General features: G+C 46.6%; 1 protein-coding gene across 1 annotated transcript; it reads right to left on the bottom strand.

Moving 5' to 3' along the window:
• Window positions 1–21,954: 21,954 nt before the first annotated feature.
• LOC150002272 (taste receptor type 2 member 40-like) lies at window positions 21,955–23,009 on the bottom strand. Its single transcript, XM_090286912.1, is given in 2 exon segments — window positions 21,955–22,367; window positions 22,370–23,009. Coding segments are annotated over 2 exon segments (1,053 nt in total).
• Between the last annotated feature and the right edge of the window lie 483 nt (window positions 23,010–23,492).

The raw sequence follows: 23,492 nt of genomic DNA, 5'->3' as shown, positions 1-23,492 counted from the left end.
CTTTCTCTCTCTCCTCCCCCCTCCACCTCCCTTCCTCTCTCTATAAAATCAATAAACATATCCTTGGGTGAAGACTAAAAACTAACTGTGGTATCAGTGTGCACCAATAAGTTAAAATACAACCTCCAAAGAAACTTTTGAATATGGGAATTTAGTATATCATAAGAGTATAATTTCAAATTAATTTAGGAAAATATGTCCTACTACATAAATGGTGTTGTGCTTTTTTCCTAGGGTACTACCTTTCTCGTCTTTTAAATAGTTCCAGTGGGTTCCGAGATGGCGGTGGGGTAGGTAGAAGTTATACTCATCTTCTGCCAGGATCCAATCTGAATTACAACTAAATTATAGGACAATTATCCTGAGTAACCAACTGAAGACTAGATGAACAGAAGTTTTACAACTATGGAGATACAGAAGAGTCCACGTTGAGGCTGGTAGGAGGTGCCGAGACGCAAAAAGGGCTGACCCCGCGGCTCCAGGGGATTATGAAAGGATATCTTGGCTACAAAGGTCTTCCCTGTGGAGTGAGGGGTCTCATCCTCATGCCAGCCCCCCCTGCCAGGAAGAGGAGCCCATATAACATCTGGCTGGGAAAATCAATGGGGATTTCATTGCTAGGGTGAGAAGGGAGACAGATAGATATGCAGGTGCCCTCTTAAAGGGCCCGCACACAAAATCTCATTCATGGGCACTTACCTTAGTGGCTCAGAGCAGACTGGAGTCCTACAGGGAGAGACTGTGTTGTGAAGCTTTGTGGAGAGGGGCTAAAAGGGGTGGCTGCCATTGTCCCTACGCTGAGTCCCTGTTCCACATGGCTCATGTCTCTCCTAGATCCATCTCTCCTGGATCAGGCAATACCTCTTCAAGGCATCAGCCTGAGGAGATGCACTGGCCCCACCCTCTGACTCCTTGAGGACCTGCCTACCACGTTTGCACCTTGCAGAGGACTCAGCTAGCTGTGCGTACTCTGGGCTCACTCCGTCTTCCTTGGAAGGCTGTCTGGGAGGTCCAGGCAGTCAGGGGCTGTCAGAGATGCACAGATTGAGACTGAATGGTGTGGTTTTAAGGTGAGGGCCTTTTTTCCCTGCACGTCAAACCAGCACCCCCCCTCCCTACTTCCGCCAAGGCATTGACCTGGGAAGATATGCTTCCCCTCTGACTTCCTGAAGCCTGGTCCTGCCAAGTTTGCACCCTGCTGAGGAGGGTCCTTCCTGCGGGCAGCCTGGGACTGTTTTTGCAGTCTTTTCTCAGGGCCTCTTGAGAGGATCTGGGCAGACCTGGAGAGTGTCGGTGACATAGGGAGAGGCGGAAGTTGTGTGACCCCACTCCTGTGCAGAGTCCTCCCTCCACACACCCAAATCATAATCTGTTTTAGCTTGAGGAGCTCTACTGGCTTCACCCTGATATCCCGGTTCACATAAAGGTCCTCAAGCTCTAGGCAGGTGGTGGCTGGCTGTGGCGTACCCCGAGATTTTTGCTGAGTGGCCTCAGAACCAGAACTAGTGCTCAGTTGGAATCTGTATCGACCTGGTAAACACCGCTCACCCCAACTGGTGACTCAGTGAGAGCCTGCCTTTCTCAACTCATGTACCACCAGAGGCTCCTTCAGCGGCTGAGCCTAACAGGCAGCTGAAAGGTGGCCCTGGATCTCAGGGTTTCGGCCAGTTGATTATCTGCCCCCGGCTCAGTTCTCGTGGAAGGCGGCCTTGGCCCCTTCTGTGCACACCAGGCACAGCAGAGGCAGCTGCCAACCGTGGGTCACTTTATAGCTTTATGTAGGTAGTGCAGGGCCAGTCACAAGCAGTGTCTGACATTGAGCTGCACTGGAGTCCCTCCAACGAGGGCCCAGAACCAACATGCCCAGTGGATGGCTTCAGACCTCATCAGAGCATGACCCGATAAGCTACACGAGCGACACACCCAAAGAGAGATCACAGCAGACACCAAATCCTGCTAGGTGAAGTTCTGCTTTGCAAAATCAGCCAACACCCAGCAGCTCATACCCTTTGGTCAGAGTCAGGCCTCACGGTAGGCCAACCTGAGTGTCAAACCCGACCCAAAACAGACCAACAGCGATTAAGACTCAACTACAACAGGAGGGCTCACACAACCCACACACGAGACATTCCTGGAATGTCTAGCTCAGTTGATTAGAAGACTGCGCCACCATGGCCCATGAGAAACTTACTCTGTAAGGCCACTCTGCCATGACTGGGAGACATAGCAGACCTACCTAATACATAAAAACAAATACAGAGAGATAGCCAAGATGGGTAGACAAATATGCCCCAATGAAAGAATGGGAGAAATCTGTAGAAAAAGAACTAAATGAAATGGAGGCAAGCAGCTTTTTACATATAGCGTTCAGAGTTGTTATCAGGATCCTCCAGGAACTTAGGGGTTGAATGGATGAATTCAGTGAGAACTTAAACGAGATAGTAAGCATAAGAAGGGACATTAAAAAAACAGTAAAAAATGCAGAATACAATATCTGAAGTTAAGAATATACTAGAAGCAATCAACAGCAGATCAAATGAAAAAGAGGTTTGAATCAGCATTTTGGAAGACAAAGTAGCAGAAAAAGCCCAATCAGAGCAGCAAAAAGAAAAAAGGAATTAAAAAAAAAAAAGGGTAGTTTAAGGAACCTCTGGGACAATATCAAGTATAACAACATTTTAGGGGTACCAGAAGGAGAAAAGAGAGACAGTATTGAGAACCCATTTGAGGAAATAATGACTGAAAACTTTCCTAGCCTAATGAAGGAAAAAGCCAAGTCCAGGAAGCACAGGTGAACCCAAAGAGGCCCACACCAAGACACATCTTAATTAAAATGGCATAGGTTAAAGACAAAGAGAGAATCTTAGGAGCAGCAAGAGAAAGACAGTTACCCACAAGAAAGTTCCCATAGGACTGTCAACTGATTTCTCAATAGAAACATTTCAGGCCAGAAAGAACTGGCATGAAATAGTGAAAGTGATGAGATATGGCTGAGGTGCCTCGCACCCCCTAGGCTCGGTTGGAAGATGCTCTGTCCAGCAGAGGCTTCGTGACCACAGCGGAACAAACTTACCCAGGACATTTCATTATGTCTGGGGGAAGGAAGGTGACTGCCTCTCTAGTGGAGACCAGCAGCCAAACCTTCATCCCTCATGTCTTTTATTGAGGAGGATACATACGAGAAATACAAGGTTAAAATTCATAAGTCATCTATTGTATTCAGGCATTTGACAGTAACAGATTACATACACTAATTCGGGAGTCACACTGACTGACGAGAGTCAAGGTCTATAAAACATTCGGACCAGGCGCAGGGTTCCATTTACTCCCTGCTAAAGATAGCTTACACTACATTGCTGATAAGGAAAGCAGAGCAAGTTTTAAAGCACAATGAGCTTAATAAGCACTCTTTGATGTAATTCCCATGGCAACCCGCTGAGTGGTTGACAGTTATGTTCCTCACACAGCCTTATGTTGAGACTTAGAGACAAGCATGGCCAGGACACTGGTGGCTCATCATGCTCAGGCTGGGTCTACAATTCCCTAAACCACGAGGAGCGGTTGCCCACAATGAAAGGCAAAGATCCACATCCAAGACTACTCTACCCAGCAAGGCTAATGTTTAAAATTTAAGAAGATATAAAGAGATTCACAGATGAAAACCAAAACAAACACCCCCCCCCAAAGAACAAAACTGACAACAGCAACAACAAACTACAGGAATTCAACACCATCAAACCAGTATTATGAGAAATGTTGAAGGGACTTCTTTAAGAAAAAGAAGAAAAAAGTGGAACATAAATATGTATAATAAACTGGCAATAAAGATATACATATCAACAATTACTTTAAATATAAGTGGATTAAATGCTCCATGAAGACACAGGTAGCTGAATGGATAAGAAAACAGCATCCATATATATGCTGTCTACAAGAGACCCACTTCAGATCAAAAGATACATATGGACTGAAAATAAAGTGATGCAAAAAGATTTTATGCAAGTGGAAGCGATAAAAAGTTGGGATAGCAATACTTACATAAAATAGACTTTAAAGTCTATAAGAGACAAAGAAGAAAATTACATAATGATAAATCAATCCAACCATAGGATGTAACTTTGGTAAATATTTAGGCACTCAACATAAGAGCACCCAAATATATAAAACAAACTTGATGGACATAAATGAAGAGCTCCACAAAAATACAGTGATTGTAAGGAACTTTTAACATTCCATTGACATCAATGGGTAGATCCTGCAGACAAAAAATTAACAAACAGCAGCCTTAAGTGACACAGTAGATCAGATGGATTCAATTGATATTTTCAGAGCATTTTATCCCAAAGCAGCAGAATATACATTCTTTTCAAGTGCATGTGGGACATTTTCCAGGATAGACCACATGTTACACCACAAAACAAGTCTCAATAAATTTGAGGAGATTAAAATGATAGCAAGCATCTTCTCCAACCACAGTGGTATGAAACTAGAAATCAGTTAAAAGAAAAGAAAAAAAAAAAACCCCTGAAAAATGCACAAACACATGGAGGCTAAATAGCATGTTATAAACAATGGATGGGTTAATAATGTGATCAAGGAAGAAAGCAAAAGGTACCTTGAATCAAATGAAAAACAAAAACAAAAACACAAAACCCCCAAATTTATGGGACACAGCAAAAGCAGTCCTAAAAGGGAAATTCATAGTAATACAAGCGTACCTCAAGAAGCAAGAAAACTGTCCAACATCTTAACATTACACATGAAAGAACTAGAAAAAGAACAACAAACAAATCCCAAAGTGAGTAGAAGGTAGGAAATAATAGAGATCAGAGCAGAAATAAATGAAAGTGTCTAAAAAATACAAATTAACAATGAAACCAAGAGCTTGTTCTTTAAAAAAGATAAATAAGATTGCTAAACCATTAATCAGACTCATGAAGAAAAAATGAGAGAACACTCAAATAAAATTAGAAATGAAAGAAGATATTTAACAACTGATTCAAAGGATTGCAAGTAAACATTATGAACAAGTATATGCCAACAAATTAGAAAATCGGGAAGAAATGGATAAATTTATAGAAACAATCTTCCAAGACTGAATCAAAAAGAAAGAAAATCTGAACAGATCAATTAAAACCAATGAAATCAAAGTAGTAATACAAAACAAACAAAACAAACAAACAAACAAAAACCTCCCAAGTAAACAAAGGTCCTAGACCAGATGGCTTCAAAGGTAAATTGTACCAAATTTTCAAAGAATTAACACCTATACTTCCCAAACTAGTTCAGAAATTCAAGGGGTGGGGGGAATACCAATATTGCTCTATAAGACCAGAATTATTCTAATTCCAAAACCAGATATAGACACTAAAAAGAAAGAATTATAGGTTAGATGCAAAAATCCTCAACAAAATATTAGCACACTGAATTAAGCAATAGATTAATTAAAAAGATTATACACCATGATTGAGTGGGATTTATTCCTAGGATGCAAGTTTGGTTCAATATTCGCAAATCAATTAAAATGATGTGGCACATAACCAAAATGAAGGATAAAAATCATATGATAATATCCATAGTTGCAAAAAAGGCATTAATCAAAATCCAGCATCCATTTGTAATAAAAACTCTCAGGAAAGTGGGAAGAGAGGGAACAAACCAATGTAATAAAGGCCATATGTGTTACGCCCTCCCATCACACTCCTGCTTTATGGACAGGTGGGCTCCAGATGATTGGATTTAAGGCGGGACTACCAGTGCATCCAAACACTGAGGTAGTGCATGCTCCTCCTCCTGCAGCAGCCAGATGGGTCCCCTTTATGTGACCATATGAGATGTAAAAGCTCTGGATGCTGGTGAAGGAGTTTGGTCTGGGATGGACCTACTGAGCCCACCATCCACGGGAGAGGCAGATTCCATAAACACATGAATCTAGAGATACGCTGGCAACTGGTGAGCTGCCGTCACCTGTGTGAGGCATCTTGGTGGCAGTGCCAACACCAGCACGCCGGCAGTAGTGGACATGTCAGTGGATGTGGATGTGTCCCCTATAGCAAGCTTGGTGTTGACAGCAGTATCAGAAGTGGGATCGGGCCATTGCAAACTTGTGCTACCCGAGAGCGCTCTGCTGCCTCTGGCTGGCTGGGCTGCAGGAGAAGTTAGGCCCACATTTTTGTGCACGTGGTATCATTTTTCCCAAAATTGGACACTCTTTAGGCTGTCACCCATCGTTGGCTTCAGATGTGGGCTGAGAGGTGGTTTCTGGGCCCACTCCCTCTCCTGATGAATGTTTTAGGTCAATGGGTGGAGACATCGGCAGAGGAAATGCTGCCTTTGGGTGCTGTGTTCTCAGAGTTAGTAGTGCCACGTGCGACCAGAAGTGGCTCTTCCTGGAGACACGATGAGGATGGAAAATCACAGCCCGAAAATTAAATCTCTGTAGTAGAGGTTCTCACAGCAGGACTGACTTTGCAGAGGTGCTGTGCGCTGGAACACAGGTGATGCAGAACCCATAAGGGGTAGTCCGGTGCTGATGAGAGTATGGGCTTGAGAATTTTTCATCAGGGGCCCATTATGGGGGCTGAGCAGTGGTTTGGGGGCCAGTGCTATGGTTTAGGTTAGGGCACGTGGCTATTAATTCTGCCTCTGGCTTGCTGGGCTGCGGGAGAAGTTAGGTACATACCTCTGTGCTGATGGTACTACTTTTTTCAACATTACAGGGTATTTAGCCTACTGTTCATCCTTGGCCCCAGATGTATGCTTAGGGTGGTAGGAAACTTGTGTCCCCCTGCTGGCCAGTTCGATGGTTTCAGATTGTGCTGTGTTCCCTAATGCTGATGGGCTGCTGGAGAAGACGGAGAGGGGTGCTGGCTTCAAGGCACTGCACCCGGGAGGGTGGGGTGGGGTGGGGTGGGTGGGAGGGATCTCATTCTGGAGCCTGGAGAAGATGTGAGTGAGGCAGCACAGAAAGGAGGAGTAGTGTCCACGTCAGTGACATCAGTGGGAGCAGCAAGAGGAGAGTGAGAACGTGTCTCTTGTTTCCTGATCAATATTTGATGTCAGAGAAGATGGGGGACAGACAGGTTCTGGGGGAGGCAAATAGGTGAGCCACGTTGTTGTTATTAGCAGGCACTGTCCAGTTTGAGTTACCAAGGACAGAGTGTGTGTGGTGGAGACAAGGAAGGGACAGTCAGAGTGGCACTGCAGTCAGCCATGCTCTGTTTTATTCTCCCACTTCTTGTTACACTGACGCTCAGTGTTCTCCCAGGTGACCAGGTTTTGGTCCAGAGAAATGCAGGGAAGTTGGGGAGGTGGGGCAGCTCCTCTTGATCCCACAGCAGTGGTGGTGGCGGTGGCAGACGTGGCGTGGACGTTGTTGTTTGCTTCCTGCTGGCGGGGGCCCGTGGACAATAGCCCCCCGATGGGAGGTCTGAAGGCTTTCGTGGTGCGTGTCCTTGCCCAACATCCGTGAGCCTGGCAAGCTGGGCGCATGGCCCTCACCCAGTGCGTCTCAGAGCCGGGAGCCGCATGGGGTGCGGTCAGAGGGCATGGCTGCAGCCTCCTCAGGCTTTGGAGAGGGCAGGACACCTCCCGCAGGGCTGTGTGAGCTTGTGACCCCCGGCCTTCGGAGGCGGAGCCCATGGGAGATGACTGGGCATCATCCCCGCTGAAGCTGTTCTGGAGTGCTCGGACGCGGATCCTGGGGCCCAGGACTGTGCTTTCGGGAAGTGTGAACTGTCATAGTTTCTAGGGACCTAGATGTCAGTGGTAGATCTGAAGTGTTATAAGGTATTTATTTTATTTTATTATTTTTAAGTTTTTTAACATTTCAGACCCAGTGGTTCTTTGTGGTCAGAGGCTGGGTACGTGATAACTTGTGCATTGTAAGATGCTTAGTGATGTACACCATACACCAAACTGCTCAAGCCAAAACTTCACCCACTAGGGGCCAGTACCATCCAACCTCCACAGCTGAGACAAAAATATTTCCAGACATTGCCAAGTGTCCCCTGTGGGGCAAAATTTCCCCCAGTTTAGAACCACTGTTGCGGATCAATTCAGTTGTTCTTCAGACATCCCATAAGCACTCGGGGCTAGGACTACACATTAATATCCATGCACATAAGCAAAACAATTCTTCACACAGAAGCTAAATTGATCTCTTAAAAATGTAAATCATAACATGTCACTTGCTTGCTTAGAACCTTTCAATGGCTTCCCATTGCATGCAGAATAAGATTCAGTCTCTTTTCTTGAGCTAAAATTCTATATGACCTGGCTCTACCTTATCTGACTTTATCTGTACCACTTATCCCATTTCACTGGTTCTCTTACCCCAAGGAACCCACAACCTCTAAATGCAGGGCCATAGTTACAGGCTAAAAATGTAAGAGTGTAGAAGGGGGTATTTTAAGGCAGGTTTTCTGGAGGAGGTAACCTTACTGTCCTTTTCTTTTTTTTTTTTTCCTTAGAGCCTCCTTTGTGTCAAATCGTCGTCGTCCTCGGCAGCCGTCCGTCTCGAGAGACGATGGTGTAGCTTCTTAAGAGTCTATCTGCACCGCCGAGAATGGCTGTGCAGTCCGACTTGGGAGTGACACGGTATCTGTCTCCTCCCGTGTTGAATCGACATCTTGCGATGACGCTGGAGTGTCCTCTCCAGTGAAGCTACAAAGCCTGGGCAGGGTGATATGGAGGGTCTGCTGTTGCCCATGCAGCAGACCCCCCCTCTCTTCGCAGCTGAAGGGTCCAAGGGAAAGACGGAGTCGATACAGCTTGGCTTCAGGTGCGCCGCAGGAGTTGCCGGTGTTGACTACAACGTCAAACCGCCTTAGGGACTCCGGCTCCGGATTTTCTGTCGGGGTTTACTCCCTTAGCCTTTCCCCTGAAGAGGTATGCCGCAAGGCAGCGGAGGTTTTTTGGAGTCAGAGTTTTCCTTCTCTGATGTGTCAAATACTGTGCTAGTTAAAATATATATCTATATCTATAGATGTAAAATCTAGGTTTTGCAGAAGGCGTCAACTTAAGGGTTACTAAATTGCAAGAAGTGTATTATAATCACCAACCGGTTACCTTTTAATTGCAAAAAGGAAACTGGATTCACATCTCTGCTTTCTGCATAGCTAGGTAGTCAAAAAGCGATAATGAAGCTTCTGTCCTCTGTTTTTAAGCAAACACAAGTTTGAGAGAAAAATGTCTCAAACTTGCGCTTTATTCAAGTCACTTTTCTGGTCTAGGTGTAACAGCTGATTCACGAAGCTGCCGGTAGGACCCTTTGTACCCTTATTGGCTCTTTATAAATAACCACGTGTTCATTTAACAGCCCCGAGAAACTACTTTTTTCTTAGAGCGCAGCATCTATGGATGTAGCCTTAGAGACTCAGTGACGGACACGGTCTTAGACACCATCCAGTTCAGTGTCAGTGTCACCCACAGCATTGCTGAGTTGGTCGTCTGCACCCCGGCTGCAGGTTTCCACTGAGCAAGTCTTGCTCTATTCAGGGACAGCCAGTGTCACTGAGGTCGTGACGTGGCGGGAGGACGTCTCTGTGCGCTGCGAGGTTTCCACGTGACGGGAAGACACCTCGAGGACGCAAGGGAGCTGCTTCCCTGAGGGGGAGAGCCCCTCGCTGCGGCGCTGGGAGGTCTCCACCTGCCGGGAAGTGGTGCGCGCCTGCCGGGAGGAGGTCTCCACTCAGCGGGACGAGGTCTCCACGTGGACTGTCGATGTCTCCTTGTAGCGAATGGTCTCCACCCGAACTGTCTCCCCCCGGCGCGAAGCGGGCTTTCCCCGAAGGGGTGAGACCATTCTACAGGTGGAACGGCCCAAGAGCCCTCTGGAGACCTCACAGCGCAACTCTCCTTGATAGCCTCGTCTCTGGGTTACCTCCCACGGGAAGGAATGATGTCACAATGGTGTGCTAGGTCACTGCAGGCACAAAGGTGGACCAGAGCATCCCGACACAATGACATGCAGGCACGGAGGTCGCGTGGAGGCTTTTCTCTCCCTTGCAAACACGAGGCCCTGCCACCAGACGCTCCGTGGGCTCTGCACCGCGTGCTCGCTGTTCTATTAGGTTTTTTTTTTTTTTTTTTTTTTGATCATTTTATCTGTTGGTCTCTGTGTGATCCTCTTGGTTTTGAGGGGCTCTTCTTGGACCGTCTTTTCTAGATAATTTGGCAAGGAAATGGGTTGATTCTTTTTTTTTTTTTTTTTTTTTCTGTGGAGAGAAATAATTTCAAGCTTAAAAGAGAGCATTAGGACAAAGGCCAGGAGGACAGAGCTAGAGGCACCAGCCTCGGATGCTTTAAACTTGAAAGCCGTCTTTCCTTTGGCAGCTTTATGCATTAAATCAGGGGCTTGGCTTAATCTATACCTGCAAATGCAAAGCAAGCACAGAGATGAAGTTTCCCACTGTGCTCTTCACAAAGCCAAGAGGAACCTTGGAGACAGCCCCAACCATTGTCACCTGTGCTTTTTCTATCATTCCCCAAATTGTGAGAGATTAGTATGAGGGAGTCAGAGTGGCATTGCATTGTTCTGTACTCCGAAAGGTTGCAGGTTCAGTCCATGGTTAGGGTGGAAATGGGTTGATTCTTGATGGTCCCAACTTCACACTTGACTACCTGCTACGAGATAAATCAGAGGGAGAAAATGTTGGCCCTGGAGGAACAACGTGGATGGTTCTCGAGTGTCCACACATCATGGAATTAGGAGCAGACAGCATGGATTTCTTTGGAGGGTCCTTGAGGTCACTGATGGGAGGATCCCCAGAGAGGATCCCATGGCCTTTGGTAGAGGGCACTGCCTCCTGGGCTGGATGCGACAGCCAGATGGTAAAGGTGCTGATTTTGGTGGAACATCCTGTGATCTGGGCCCAGAGCAGGTACAGGAGCAGTAGCATGATCCCTGACGGGTGGGGCACCATCATGGCTGACAGGGGAATTGACCGGGTGACGATCACTGGAAAGAATGGCATCCTATCATCATGGCTCGAGGCAGGTGCAGGAGCAGCGTTGTAACTGGGGCCAGGTGGGGCTTTATTGTAGTTGACAGGGAAAATGACCAGGTGACAACCGCCATGTGAAAAATGGCCGCCATGGCTTGAGATTCGAAGCTGACATAGCAAATCGCCCAGTGAGATCCTGGATTTGGACTGAACAAATGGAAATAGAGCAGGACACTGGGGGAGCTTCTTCCTTTTTTTTTTTTTTTTGGCTCATTTTGAGCCTAGTGTTGTCTCAGATAACTTTAGTCTGAAACCTGTAACATCTTCTCTGGTACATGACTGAGAAAGGTGAGGCTGCATGTCTAGCCAAGGAAGAGATGATTTAAAGGGCATGGGGTGGGGCCTCAGCGAGCACATGCTCTAGGCTTACTAGCACCTGGGAAGGTTGCAATGGCAGCAGATGTTTGGTACTTGATTGCCATGATGCTAGGACTGTGCTAGACCTCCGAGTCCCCGGAGTTCATCTTGCTTTGGCACTAGCTCTGCGGCTTCTTGGCTCATTTCCTGGGGTCTCGGAGGCCGGAACATGCTCAGGGCTTATACTGGAGCCCATGTTTTGTGGGATCTCCCCAGTGTCCCCATGAGGCCTGGAACCAGGTGAACTTTCTTTGTGTCCACCAGCTTCACCAGCCAGGTGCCAAGGGGTCAGAGGGGTGGACACGGCACCCAGACATGACTGGGTGCTGTGCCCCACAACATCCGTTCCTGGCAAGTAAGTCTTTTCTTCACTTCTCACAAATTTGGTAATCCAGATGCCAATTTCAACTTTTATAAGGATATATATATTTTTGGGGGGTAAAGGAGTTCTCATACCCATTATTCAAGATACCCCAGTTCTCTTTTCAAAAATGTGAGAAATATATTTTTAAAATGTGGCTCAAGGTACCCAGAATCATAGAAAATAGAACTGAACCATGTGAAGGGGATTTTTTTTTTCCAAAAATATAAAGAAAACTTTCCTTAGTTGACCCCAATTCTCATAATCAGGATGTTACCCTAGACAGTCTTTAGGAGTGCTGGGGAGTCTTTCCCATTGGCCGAGAGGGCGGCAGTGGAGGGTTCTTACAGGAAGAGCGCCAAAAGATAGAACTACGAATGGCTAAGGCCCTGATCCCACCCAAAGCTAGCAAGATAATTGGAGAGAGAAGAAAAGACCTCCCGTCCCCATCCCTGTAAGAACAATGAGCTTGATTGAGCAGGAAATCGGACGGTCTTTGTGACAGAACTCCGCCACTCTTGTATGTTGTGAGGCACCTGAATAAAACCTCTTTCCTTTTGCCCCCATACCTGCCTCATGGGTTTGGCCTCCTTTGCGGCAGGCTGCCAAAACTTCATTTGTTTAGTTACAGTTTTGGAAATCCTGTGGCCCTTGGTAAGTCTGGGAGGGCCCAGGCGAGGGTCCCAGCTGCTTGTGGCAGGCCAACCCCAACTGGGGGTGGGGGTGAGGGTTTCCCAGCGGCTACCGAGAGCTTTTCTCAGGAATTTCCTCCGCTTCTCAATGTATCAGCTGTCTGAAATGCTTGGCTGGTGGAAGGAGCTGGGTTTCTGGGGAGCATGTGGACACTAAGGCTGGGTGAGTCAAACTGGCGGGCACACCAAGGATCCTCTATTTCTGCTGCTTGGGCTTTGTGCCACCTGGGTCCAGCTAGGACCACTTGTGGTACTGGTTGGTAGGCTATCCCTGCCACTTGGGCTTCATGCCATTTGTATTTGGCTTGGACATCTTGTGGTGTCCATTGGCAGGGGATAACACACTAAGACTTGCTTGCGAGCACTCGTTTGGAATAATGGAATTACAGACCCAAGTTTTGTTTATATGTTCCCACTTTGGGGTCTTGTTATGCTTGTGATTTTGGGTTTGTACTTTCACGCCATCAGGGGTTGTTCTGTTTTGATTCCTGAAGGGAGCTTACTGGGCCAAATTTTAGTGGATTGGCCCATGTACAGGTATGACCCAATGACTAGGAAGAAATTGTTTTTTTTTTTTTAATTGTAACACTGCTTGGTCAATGTATACTTTAGATATTGGGGAAAAATGGCCCCTAAGTTGTTCCCTAAATTACTACATTATTATACAATAGAAGTTAGTATATTATAAATAAAATATATACAATAAAACAACAGGCATCCAGATGTTTGGAATCAGGAAGGTAAGGGTGGTCTGGCTGGTGTTATTGCCGAGTACCTCGCCTATTTAAAAAGTCACTGGCGAATATTAGTTCTCCTGTTCTTCACTCCCATATAATTCACCAAAATGAGAGAATTCTAAGCACACACACACAAAATAAACCCTCTTTTAAAGCCATGTCAGTACAAAAACTTCAACGAATAAGCCTAAATGTATCATCAAACCAACAATTCCATTGATCAGACCCACTAGAAAATAGTCAATATCAGCACCTAATGTAAAGGCAAGGTTGTCTCATTTATTAAAATACCACAGGAGATTAATCAACAGAGCAAGTAATGTGTTAATCTTAACATAAGACACCGAGGGAAAACAAAAAATAATACATTTAAATACCACTCCACTGAGCTAGCATATAACCCATGGACTAGACACATGAGCTTCTATCTGTCAAACAATGCTTTAAATAGTTTTCTATCTTTAAAAAAAAAGGTACATTGGAAGGTGCAGAAGAAAGGTAGAAAGGTGAATTTATGCATCTAATTCCACAGTTTAAAAATGAATACCAAACTGATCATATAGAGCTAAGTGACAATGACTTAACCGTCAGGTACCAGAGAGGCAATACCACTATTCACTGTAATTCCTAACACTCTTCAGGAGTTCCCTGTGGATGGCCACCCCAACAATACGGTAACACAGACCGAGCGCTCATCCACTGCTGAGAAAGACCCCAAAGAAAACATGGCAAAGTTGCCGAGAAAAGGTTAAATCTTTTGAAAAAGTTAATGATATCAAAATACCTTTCCATCGTTAGTAAACCAAACTAGGTCAAGTATATGGCCCAAAGCAGCATGGAATTCAGAGTCAGAGGTTGGCAGAAAAAGTCTGGAAGACTGCAGTTTTTAAAAATTGGCAATTTCTCCATGGTTAATAAAACCATCAGAAGAGATAAATTGTTTGTTCATTTGTGGAATGTTGACAGCTTGCTGCAAAAATTCACATGAATGAGGAACTGCGGAGATGCACATCAATGGAACACTATTAAAAAATTTACAAAAAACTAAAGTTGCTATTTAAAAAATAACTTTGTTATGCCAAGATGAAACATGATAAAAGTAGTGTAACTTCTGATTCTTTGCACAGCTGAGGGAAAGTGATACAATTTCTCTTAAAAAGGAAGCTTTGCTATTGCACTGACTTTGACAACCTGACCTAGTAATTTAGAAAAATCATGTAGTAAAATCTGTAAAATTAAAATACAAAATTCTGGTTTGTAAACATCAGTTGGTCAAGTCAACTTTTAATTACTGTTTGGGAGCAGCAGAACTTACTGACTATAAAAACAAAATGGGCTTTTATGTACTAATAATGGCTACCATTTAATTAATCACTTCCCCAGTGCTATGCACTGCTCATTGTTAGTACTCTGCATGGAATACCTCCTTCAGTCATAAAAACAAACCTGTGAAGAAAGCTTCATTATCGGTCTTTTTTATATGCATACCAGAAAGTAGCAAATGCCAGACTTTTACCTCATCAGTCTGGCTCCAGGTTTTCCCGAGGAAGGATGTGCCGAGTGAAGGAGGGTCTCCCTTGAGCGTCATGTGTACCACAGGGATCTGATCCGTGCTCCGCAAGGTCTGGAGATCAGAGATTATTTATTTTTATTTTTATTTTTTTACTAATTTATTTTTAGAGAGCGGGGAAGGGAGGAAGAAAAAGAGGGAGAGAAACATTGGTGTGTGGTTGCCTCTCACACGCCCCCACCTGGGGGACCTGATGTGTAACCCAGGCATGTGCCCTGACTGGGAATCGAACTAGTGACCCTTTGGTTCGCAGGCCGGTGCTCCATCCACTGAGCCACACCAGCCTGGGCAGAGATTATTTCTAAGAGGCTGGTTGTTCTGGACAGTGAATCCTGTGGGCAGAGTGGCACAGTTATGGAAGCCCTTTCAAATGCAATCAGATTTCCAGAAATCCAGGAATCCAGGACTCTCTCCCAGTTTTGTCCGAGCCATTGTTCCTAAAGGGCCATTGTCTTCATAACTGATACTTCCGTGAGGTCGATACCTGCAAAAGTCCCAAGTGCTGTCACATGGGTCTTCAACTTTCCTTCTTAGGTTATTTTACTTTCTTGTAAGCTATTTTTTCAATAAAGCCATTTTCCTGAAACTCATGAGTCACTGCAAAAGCAGCTATAAGACATAAATTAATTCATTTAGGTGTTTTCATTCACTAGAGTTATAATATGGTTCTCATATCTTCAGGCTTACCCACGCGTGCCCTATACAAACATTGTATTCAAACTATATGAATTATTCATGGCATTGTGAATTCATAGCAATTTTCAAACTATTAAATTCTAACTGTGAACTTTTTTTTCTAGTAAAGTAGAATTCATTGGGTAGAAACTGATGATAGAAGATGCTTTCATAGAGAAAGACTGTACAGAAGCATAAATTCATAGAGCTGGAATAATTGAAGAATTTGGATACTCTAATTTTTTATATCTCTTTCAGGTGTATGACCTTGAGATACTTTAAAAATCTTTGTGGATATAATATAATGCAGTATGTGACCTGCCATCTATCTATCTATCTATTGAGAGAAAGAAAGAGAGGGAGAGAGAGGGGGAGAGATAATGAATTACAAACTACCGATACTTTTTTCCATTTAGCAAAGACTTGTTGGGTTCCCATTTCACGTAGAATTATATTAGCTATTATAAAAGACATAAGACACATTACCCACTCACAGGACTGTTGTATCAGTTAAAGGAATCGTCTCAGTTAAAGTAAATGACAGTTGGTATCAAGCCCCACTTCATCTTTGGGTGTATCTTGAGGATTACATAGATCTTCATAGTGCAAATATAATTCTTTTTTATTCTTGTTATTGTCCAAGCCTACACATTTAACTGGTGACTAAAAGACCTCCTTCTGTTGAACTACTCTAATTCCCTAGAATAGAAAAAGGACTCTGGAGGTGATGAAGATGTTTATGGCATAGATTGTGGTGACGTTTTCTTGGTATATACTTATCTCCAAATTCCTATTTGTATCCATTAAATATATATATATAGCTTTTTCTATGTCTTGTATCCAATAAAGTGTGTTTTTTGTTTGTTTGTTTATTTTAATGAAAAAGACTGGTACAAAATGTAGCTTCTGTTTTGCATGCCCCACAGAACCCTCCTGGTGGATAGACCATGTTCCTTGGGGAACCAGGTCACGGTTAGGAGGAGATGTTGGGGGTGGCTGGGTGCCCTGTAGAGACATGGTCTCCAACGGGCTAGTCTGAGTTTTTCCAAGGCATTTTCCCGGGTCTTGGAACCAAAGGCAAGGAAATTTTTCTCACTGCACTTACGAGTAGAATTGTAAATGTGAAGTCCTGCTCCACTAAGCAGTGAAATGAGACAAGAAACTACACTGGGATCCCTTGGGGTGTCTGTCCCGTCTTCTCAGGTTGAATTGCCACCCCTCCCTGCTAATCATTTCTGTCACTCATGGTGCCAGCTGCACTCAGGGCCACCACCCATAGTTTATTATCCAGCATCTGGTTTGAATAAACCACAGATTTATTTGCAGTCTCTGAATGCTCTCAGCAGGAGATGTAAACAGCAGCTTTGCCTCGGGAGGGCTGGATGTAAGGGGACCCTTTCTCTTTTGCATCTGCAGGCTGTGAAGGGGCTCTCTAAGGATGCTCAGAGGGACATCTTCCCTCCGCCCCAATCCTTCCTCACTGGTCCACTGAGGCTCAGGCAGTAAGTTCTGTCCTGAGTTCCCCCTTTCCATACGAGAAGGAGATAAAGCAAGAAGATCAGGATTTATTTTATTTTGTTTTATTATTTTATTTTATTTATTTTACTTTTTGGAGAGGAGCTTTAATTGTGGCTGTTGGAGGTACGTCCCTGACCCCACAGTACATAAACCCCCACCAAAGTGTTCCCCACATTGTAATTTAGTGAGTCACTTCTCCCCAGGCTCTGAGCTCTCGGAGGTGACACTTTTGTTGTGTTAGCCTTCAAGTCCCTAGCATCCAGTACGGTGCGTGACCCACACACTTAATACACTTTTGTCGACTGAATAAACACACTCATCTTTGTATGGTGGTTCCTATTTTACTATGCCCACATATATGTTTTCCTTTGGCTCTCTCAAAACAACCCCGTGACGTGGATATTATAACCATCGCTGTTTTCCACAAGGGGAAGCTGAGGCTGGGAGAGGTTTCCTGACTTTCCGAAGATCACCTGGCGTGGGGGCTCAAATCTCAGTCTTTGACACCAAAGTCTGTGTTCTTCCCAAGCAACACATGACTCTAGGGGTTCCCCATCACCACCTAAGAAACCGGCCAGTTACTCAGCCATCGGAGCAGGAAGAAAAAACCATGGCCCCGCTGGGAAGACGCAGGAAGAGGAGCACAGGCTGGTGGTCAGTCTGGCAGCAGGTGTTCGCAGGAGTGGGTGCATTTCAGGCTAGAGGTGTCGTGGCCTTGAGAACATTCCCAAGGACCCTGTGGGGACCCATTTACCAACCTTTACTCCTTGTTATCAACTAGTTTCAGGGTGATATCTCTTGAAGCTTTGGGTAAAAGCACATTTGGTGCCTTGTGTCGGTCCTTAATGAGTTCGTGGTGGGGAGAGGGGCCCAGGGCGCTCGTTGTTGGTTTGTTTTACAGAGAACTGAAGGCTGGTGTTTCGGGGATTGGGAAGGGGTAGAGGAAAGCTGGAGAAATGGGAAGTGGCAAAAATATTCGGACCGTTGCAACGTTCAAAACACGGCAAAGTTGTGACAAGTGTCTGGCTACAGTCGGGGTCACAGGCACGGTGGTGGGAGGTTCAGTGCCTCCTCGGGCTGGAGAGAGTGCTGAGTGCAGAGTCAGCCACCTGTGGCCTGGGGCTCAAATCCCACCCGAATACATGGGCCAAATGCCTCCTTTTGTAGCGCCCACAAGCTAAGGATGCTTTCTGCAGGTTTAAATGGTTGAAAAAAACTAAAAGAATATTTCGCAACACGTAAAAATTACACGACACTCACATCTCATTGTCCGTAAAGGACAGTTTGTTGGCACACAGCCGTGCCCATCCATTGACATGTTGTCTCCAGGGGCTTTTGTGCCGCCACAGAAGAGCTGAGTACTTGTGACAGGGATTCACGGAGCCCCAAAACTTAAAATATTCACGATGTGTCCCTAGACAGAAAGTGTGCTGACCCCTGATCCAGCGCCTGCTTTGTTCAAAAGAGGCACTTTCGAATAACTGCCAGACGTTAACCCCTGGAATACTAGACGTCTTTTGATGTGGCCAGGAGGGGTGCAGGAGCCCAGACCCCCCCACCCCGACTTGGATGGCTGGGCTGCTGTGGGATCCATGGCCGTGTCGGGCCCCTGAGCCTGTGGTCAGGCCTGGCTCTCTATGTGTGCAGGCCAGCGGGGGCCCCCACCTTCTCCAGTCTCCCAGAACCCTGCCTCTGAGCCTCACACCCCGACCTTGGCAGTATTCACAGCTGACATTTACTGAGCGCTTCCCCTGGGCCAGACACTCCTTTCTCAGCATGGGACAGGTCATCCTAGGAGGCAGGTAGCATCATTGTTACTGTTCTTCCCATTTTACAGAAGCGGAAACTGAGGTTCAGGGAGATGCACTAACGTGCCTGTGTCACACACCGGCGAGTATCAGAGCCAGGACCCAAGCAGAAGTCATCGCGATGCTGCCAGCGACCGCGTGGGGGGGGGGGGGGGGGCAGGGACGGGGCTGCCCCGGCCCAGGTGAGTTTTTTCATTGCTATGCCACCTGGGAATTCTGTCCTTGAAACCCTTCTCGCTGCTGCCACCGCACTGGGACCCAACCCAACCCAACCAAGGGGACTGTTGATTCTTTTTCTCTTTGGACTGTTTTTTCAAAACCATTTTTAATTTCTTCTGATGCAACTGAGAGAGGGCAGAACATTTCTGAGACACTTAAGAAAAGAAAAGGAAAACCAAATGAGACAAACCAGAAACGTATAGACAAATCCACCCGCACCCCGCGAGGCCTGCGGACAGGCTAGCTTGGCTGACGGCCACAGCGCCTCTGCACGTGGCACCCTGCCCAGCGAAGGCTCCCACGCCGAGGGCGTCCTCAGGGCTCCCGGGGGAACTGCGCTCCGCTGCCGGCGGTGATGATCCCCCGAGGCCCTGCAGGAACTTAAGGGCAGCGCTTGTCCCTGCGGAGACGGGCCGAGTTTGTCTCCAGAACTCAGCGCCTCCCCACTTTCGTTTCCAGTTCGTTCTGGGGCGGCCTCATCCCCCACGCCTTCTGTGCTCAGCTCAGTCGCCGCTTTCTGCCCGGGCCTGCCCTTGCCGGGCCCTGCGCCGGGTTCCAAAACGCTTCGGTCCTCCTCCTCCCAACAGAACCTTCTAACCACGTAACCAGTCCCCTCCCCGCAGAGGACCCCGGGGATGAGCCTTTCCCTCCAACCTCCACCTTTGCCATAGCAGGCAGCTCCGGCCCTGTCTCCCGAAGGGCTCCAGAGGGCTCCCCACCCGTTAATTCTTCTTCCTCCTCCCACAACCCAGCCTTTCTGAGGATGTCAGAAATCCCCATTCCTCCCCGCTCTCCTCCGAGGACTGCACTTCTGTCCAGAGGGAAGAGGGGAACTGAACGGGATGTGGGGGCTCCCTCTCTCAGTCTCCCAGCACCGCCCCCGTCCTTTCCCGCCATGACTGCTTCTGCTTTCGGTTGCCCTCCCCCAGCTCCAGACTTGGTTCCTTGAACTTCGGGTTTCTTTTCCCTTCCTCAGTAGATGTTTTTGCCCTAGGAGCTCCAAGTCAAAAATAAAAGAGAATTCCTGCAGAGCGCGCTCACAGGAAAACGGGAGCCAGGGGAGTGCTTAGTGCGCGCTGAGTTATCAGAGGGGCCTTCCACATTGGAATCCCACGGCAACCATCTCTTAGCTGTGCCGTGTGTCCAGAGTGACCTTGTGGCGGAAGCAACCCTTCACTGCATAACCTGCAGCCTTTCCCAGGACAGGGGTGTCCCGTAGAGTTTGCAGAACGAATCCTTTAGGACTTCTGATTTCTGTCTGAAGCCAAGCAATTTGAAGACAGCATATACTGGCTTATTCTGGAAGCTTTTACAGGAAGAAAGAGGAAGAACGGAAGGAAGGAGGGAGGGAAGGAAGGAAAGGAAGGAAGGGAGGAAAAGGGAAGAAAAGAGGGAGGGAGGGAGAGAGATTGGAGAAAACCTCATTTGGATGAAGGTAGTGCACATACGGTATTGATAAGGGCATCCCGTCCTTGAGGTTCTCGATAGCTATCTGCCACTCTCGGAAACAATGAGAGAATATTTCCTCTTAAAAAGCACGCAGAAGGATTATGCAGTTTTTCAGTCTTGGCGTGGTTCATATCAGTGACGTGGTGACTTTAAGTCAAGTCTCCATTTTCTCTCTGGTGCCTAGAATGCCCTCCCTGAGTATGTCTGTGTGCATTATTTGGAGAAATACATACTTCTCTATTTTTAGGAATTGGGAGAAGACTCAAAATCTTATTTGTCTTACTATAACAAGTGTACCCACTTCAAGCAATCATATAAATTTCACTTAGGAAAGCTACTAAAGTAGTGCCTTTTCTTAAATGTTTTCCTTTTCAGTTAAGTAAGCCCCCGGACTCTTTCTGAAATCCGCGTTTGAGAGCTGGGAGCTCGGAGTTTAGTCTTCGCTACTGACCTTATGTTTTCACTCGGGAGCTACTCAGGTGTGGTATCATCAGCAGCATTCTTTTCATATTTTCCTCAGTGATTCTGACTTAAAAAATGGCCACCACAAGAAAACCCCAACTCTCACCGTCCTGATTCCAGGGTCCCTGGAGGGTGAGGTGTCACTCTGTGAACTGCCCTTTGAGGCAGTGCTCACGGTGCTGTGCTGAAGAGGGACACTGAAGAGGGACACAGAAGAGGCCTGTTTTCCTCCTCCTCCTCCCTCAGCCGCTCCCAGGGAGCCTGCCTCGGCCCCACCAGTTGCTTTGAGGTGACCCAGAACTGGTAAAGCCAGAGGCACAGGTGTCACTTACGCTGTCACAGAGTCAGGAGCGAAGCCAAATAGACCTTTAACTCGGGCCTCTTTCTGTCTTCTTCCTGCTTCCTGCACCTTTCCCCCCTCCCCCCTGTTTTTTGCTCTCCTTTTTCTCTCTTCTCACTCTGTCCGCTATTATCTGGGAAAATAAAGCACTCGTTGGACTATCCACATATCCACCTGCGACCTTGGATCTCATCCTTCTCTCCAAACAACCTACGAGATGGCCGGTCTTCACAGACGCGCTCACTGTTCCCATCACCTCTGGAGACGCCTGTAGCCTGAATTCCACTTTATCACTCCACTAAGAGTGTATGTAGCCTCCTGGACGTCAAATCCCGAGCTTTTACTTCACCCTTCATTTTCCTGGAAACCTCTGCAGCATCTGAGGGTTTTGGCCAGCCTTTCTTCCCTGGGCCCTCTTCTCCGTAGGCATCTGGTTTCCCTTCCCTCCTCTTCCTTAACTGGGGGTTAGTAAGGCGCCTGAAGTAGGGTGGCCAGGCCAAGGTAGACTTGAGAATTATAGGGTGCTCAGTCACAGTAGGCACAAACAGAGGTCATCCCAGGCAAATGAAGATATCTGTCACCCTCTCCTTAGGGCCCGGGGGAGGGGGAAGTGGAGAGGAACTCAGGGCAGGATAGGAGTGAGCAAAGATCAAGCTTTCATAAATCCATCTTAGAGTTGCTCAGCTATTTCTGCTAAGGATCTAAAGTTAAAAATTCAGCTTCACATTTATGAGAGGATTCAGTTATTCGAGGAGGAGTGTCAGAGCAGGATTAGGAAAGAGAAGATGGGCAAGGAAGAGAGGTCCAGGTGAGGAAAAAGCACAGCTGCTTGGACCAGGTCCAGTCGCAGAGTGTGTCTTAATAGGTGAAGATGAACTTGAGACTGAAGCCGCCTCTGGGCTCTTCTCAGCCCAGGGTTGCCCAGGATCAGCAGCACCGAGAGGCCAGCCGGGTAGGCAGCCATGGCGATTCTGCACACAATATTCCAGGAACTGTTATCATTGAAGATGCTGGACATAGGAAGAAATAGGGCCACTGCATTGAAAATGTAGAGAATGAGAAAGTAGCCGGTGGCTCTGATGGCCCCCACGTGAGCCTCCATCCTGGGGTCCCTGAAGCCAGTGGCATTGTTCTTCATGTGTAGGGTGTGTCTCTTGAGAGAGGGGATGAGCAGGTGGCCGCCAGGGTGAACATGACGAGAGGAACGACGGTCCCCAGGTTAAAGAGAAGAGCCAGGTTGACCACACTGGTCTCGGAGAAGTACTTTTTCCCAGTGGAGTTGGACAAGGGCATAGGAATGGAGCTGTTCACATACACGTTGAAGATGTCTTTAGAGAAGGAAAAGCTAAAGCCTAAGGAGATGAACAGCGGCAGCCTCAGAAGCCAAGGCAGAAGCATCAGGATTTTCCTTTCTGTCATGGAGAACAACGGGTGAGTAAAGTTTGCAATTTTAAGACAGCAGAGGATGGTGAGCCAGGTGGCGAGCCAGAGGTTGGAGTAGTTCCGAGACATGACAATGACTTTGAAAGGTATAAACACTGTATTTTGGTTATAAGTGACCCAGAAGAGTAGACTGTAGGTGTTCTCCAGCATTACCCAAGTCTGTAGCAAGAGCCTGGAAATGCTCAGCATCAACAGAATGTTGTCACCTAGAGGGAGCCTTGTGCGTCTGGCCTGCTTGGCCCCATGGATGGCCATGATGAAGATGTTCCCGAAGATGTCAGTGATGCACTTGATTCCAGAGACCACCAAGGTGAAGACAACCTTAACCCTGGATATGCCTTTGTTCATGGCATCTATGTTCACCATTGCCATCCTTTTGGGCCCGGGCTTTTGGGTTTCCTTGCCAAGAACTGGTACCTGCTCCGCAGTCTTCTGACCCTCACTCAATGTGATTGTAATTTTTTCTCAGTTAATGGTTGTTTCTAATTTTTCTTCATTTGCTTGTCACATAACTACAGGTTAGAGGCTTGAAATGCAAATGGTGACAGGATCTGGTTACTGGCTGTTTCCATTGTTCATAAAGACCATCTGTCTTGGGCTTTCAGGAGCTCACTGGAAAGACTTGGAGGCAGTATCTGTCACAGCACCTTCCTGCCTATTTACTTTAAGTCCATACCCACCTGACAGGGCAAGAGCCCCAGGTGAGGAGTCTTCGTGGCCTTATGGCCTTTTTACTTGTCTCACATGACCTGTTACCTGCTACATGACTTGTAAAAATGCTGCCAGATTCTCTGATCTGCCTTCTTCTGCTTCTTGTATTGTCTCCCTTATTCGGGGAGTTTTTATTCCTATGGT

This window comes from Furipterus horrens, unplaced genomic scaffold (genome assembly GCF_987537825.1).
Source record: "Furipterus horrens unplaced genomic scaffold, mFurHor1.1.pri manual_scaffold_9, whole genome shotgun sequence".
Taxonomy (NCBI): domain Eukaryota; kingdom Metazoa; phylum Chordata; class Mammalia; order Chiroptera; family Furipteridae; genus Furipterus; species Furipterus horrens.
This window is presented reverse-complemented; position numbering and strand designations above follow the sequence as displayed.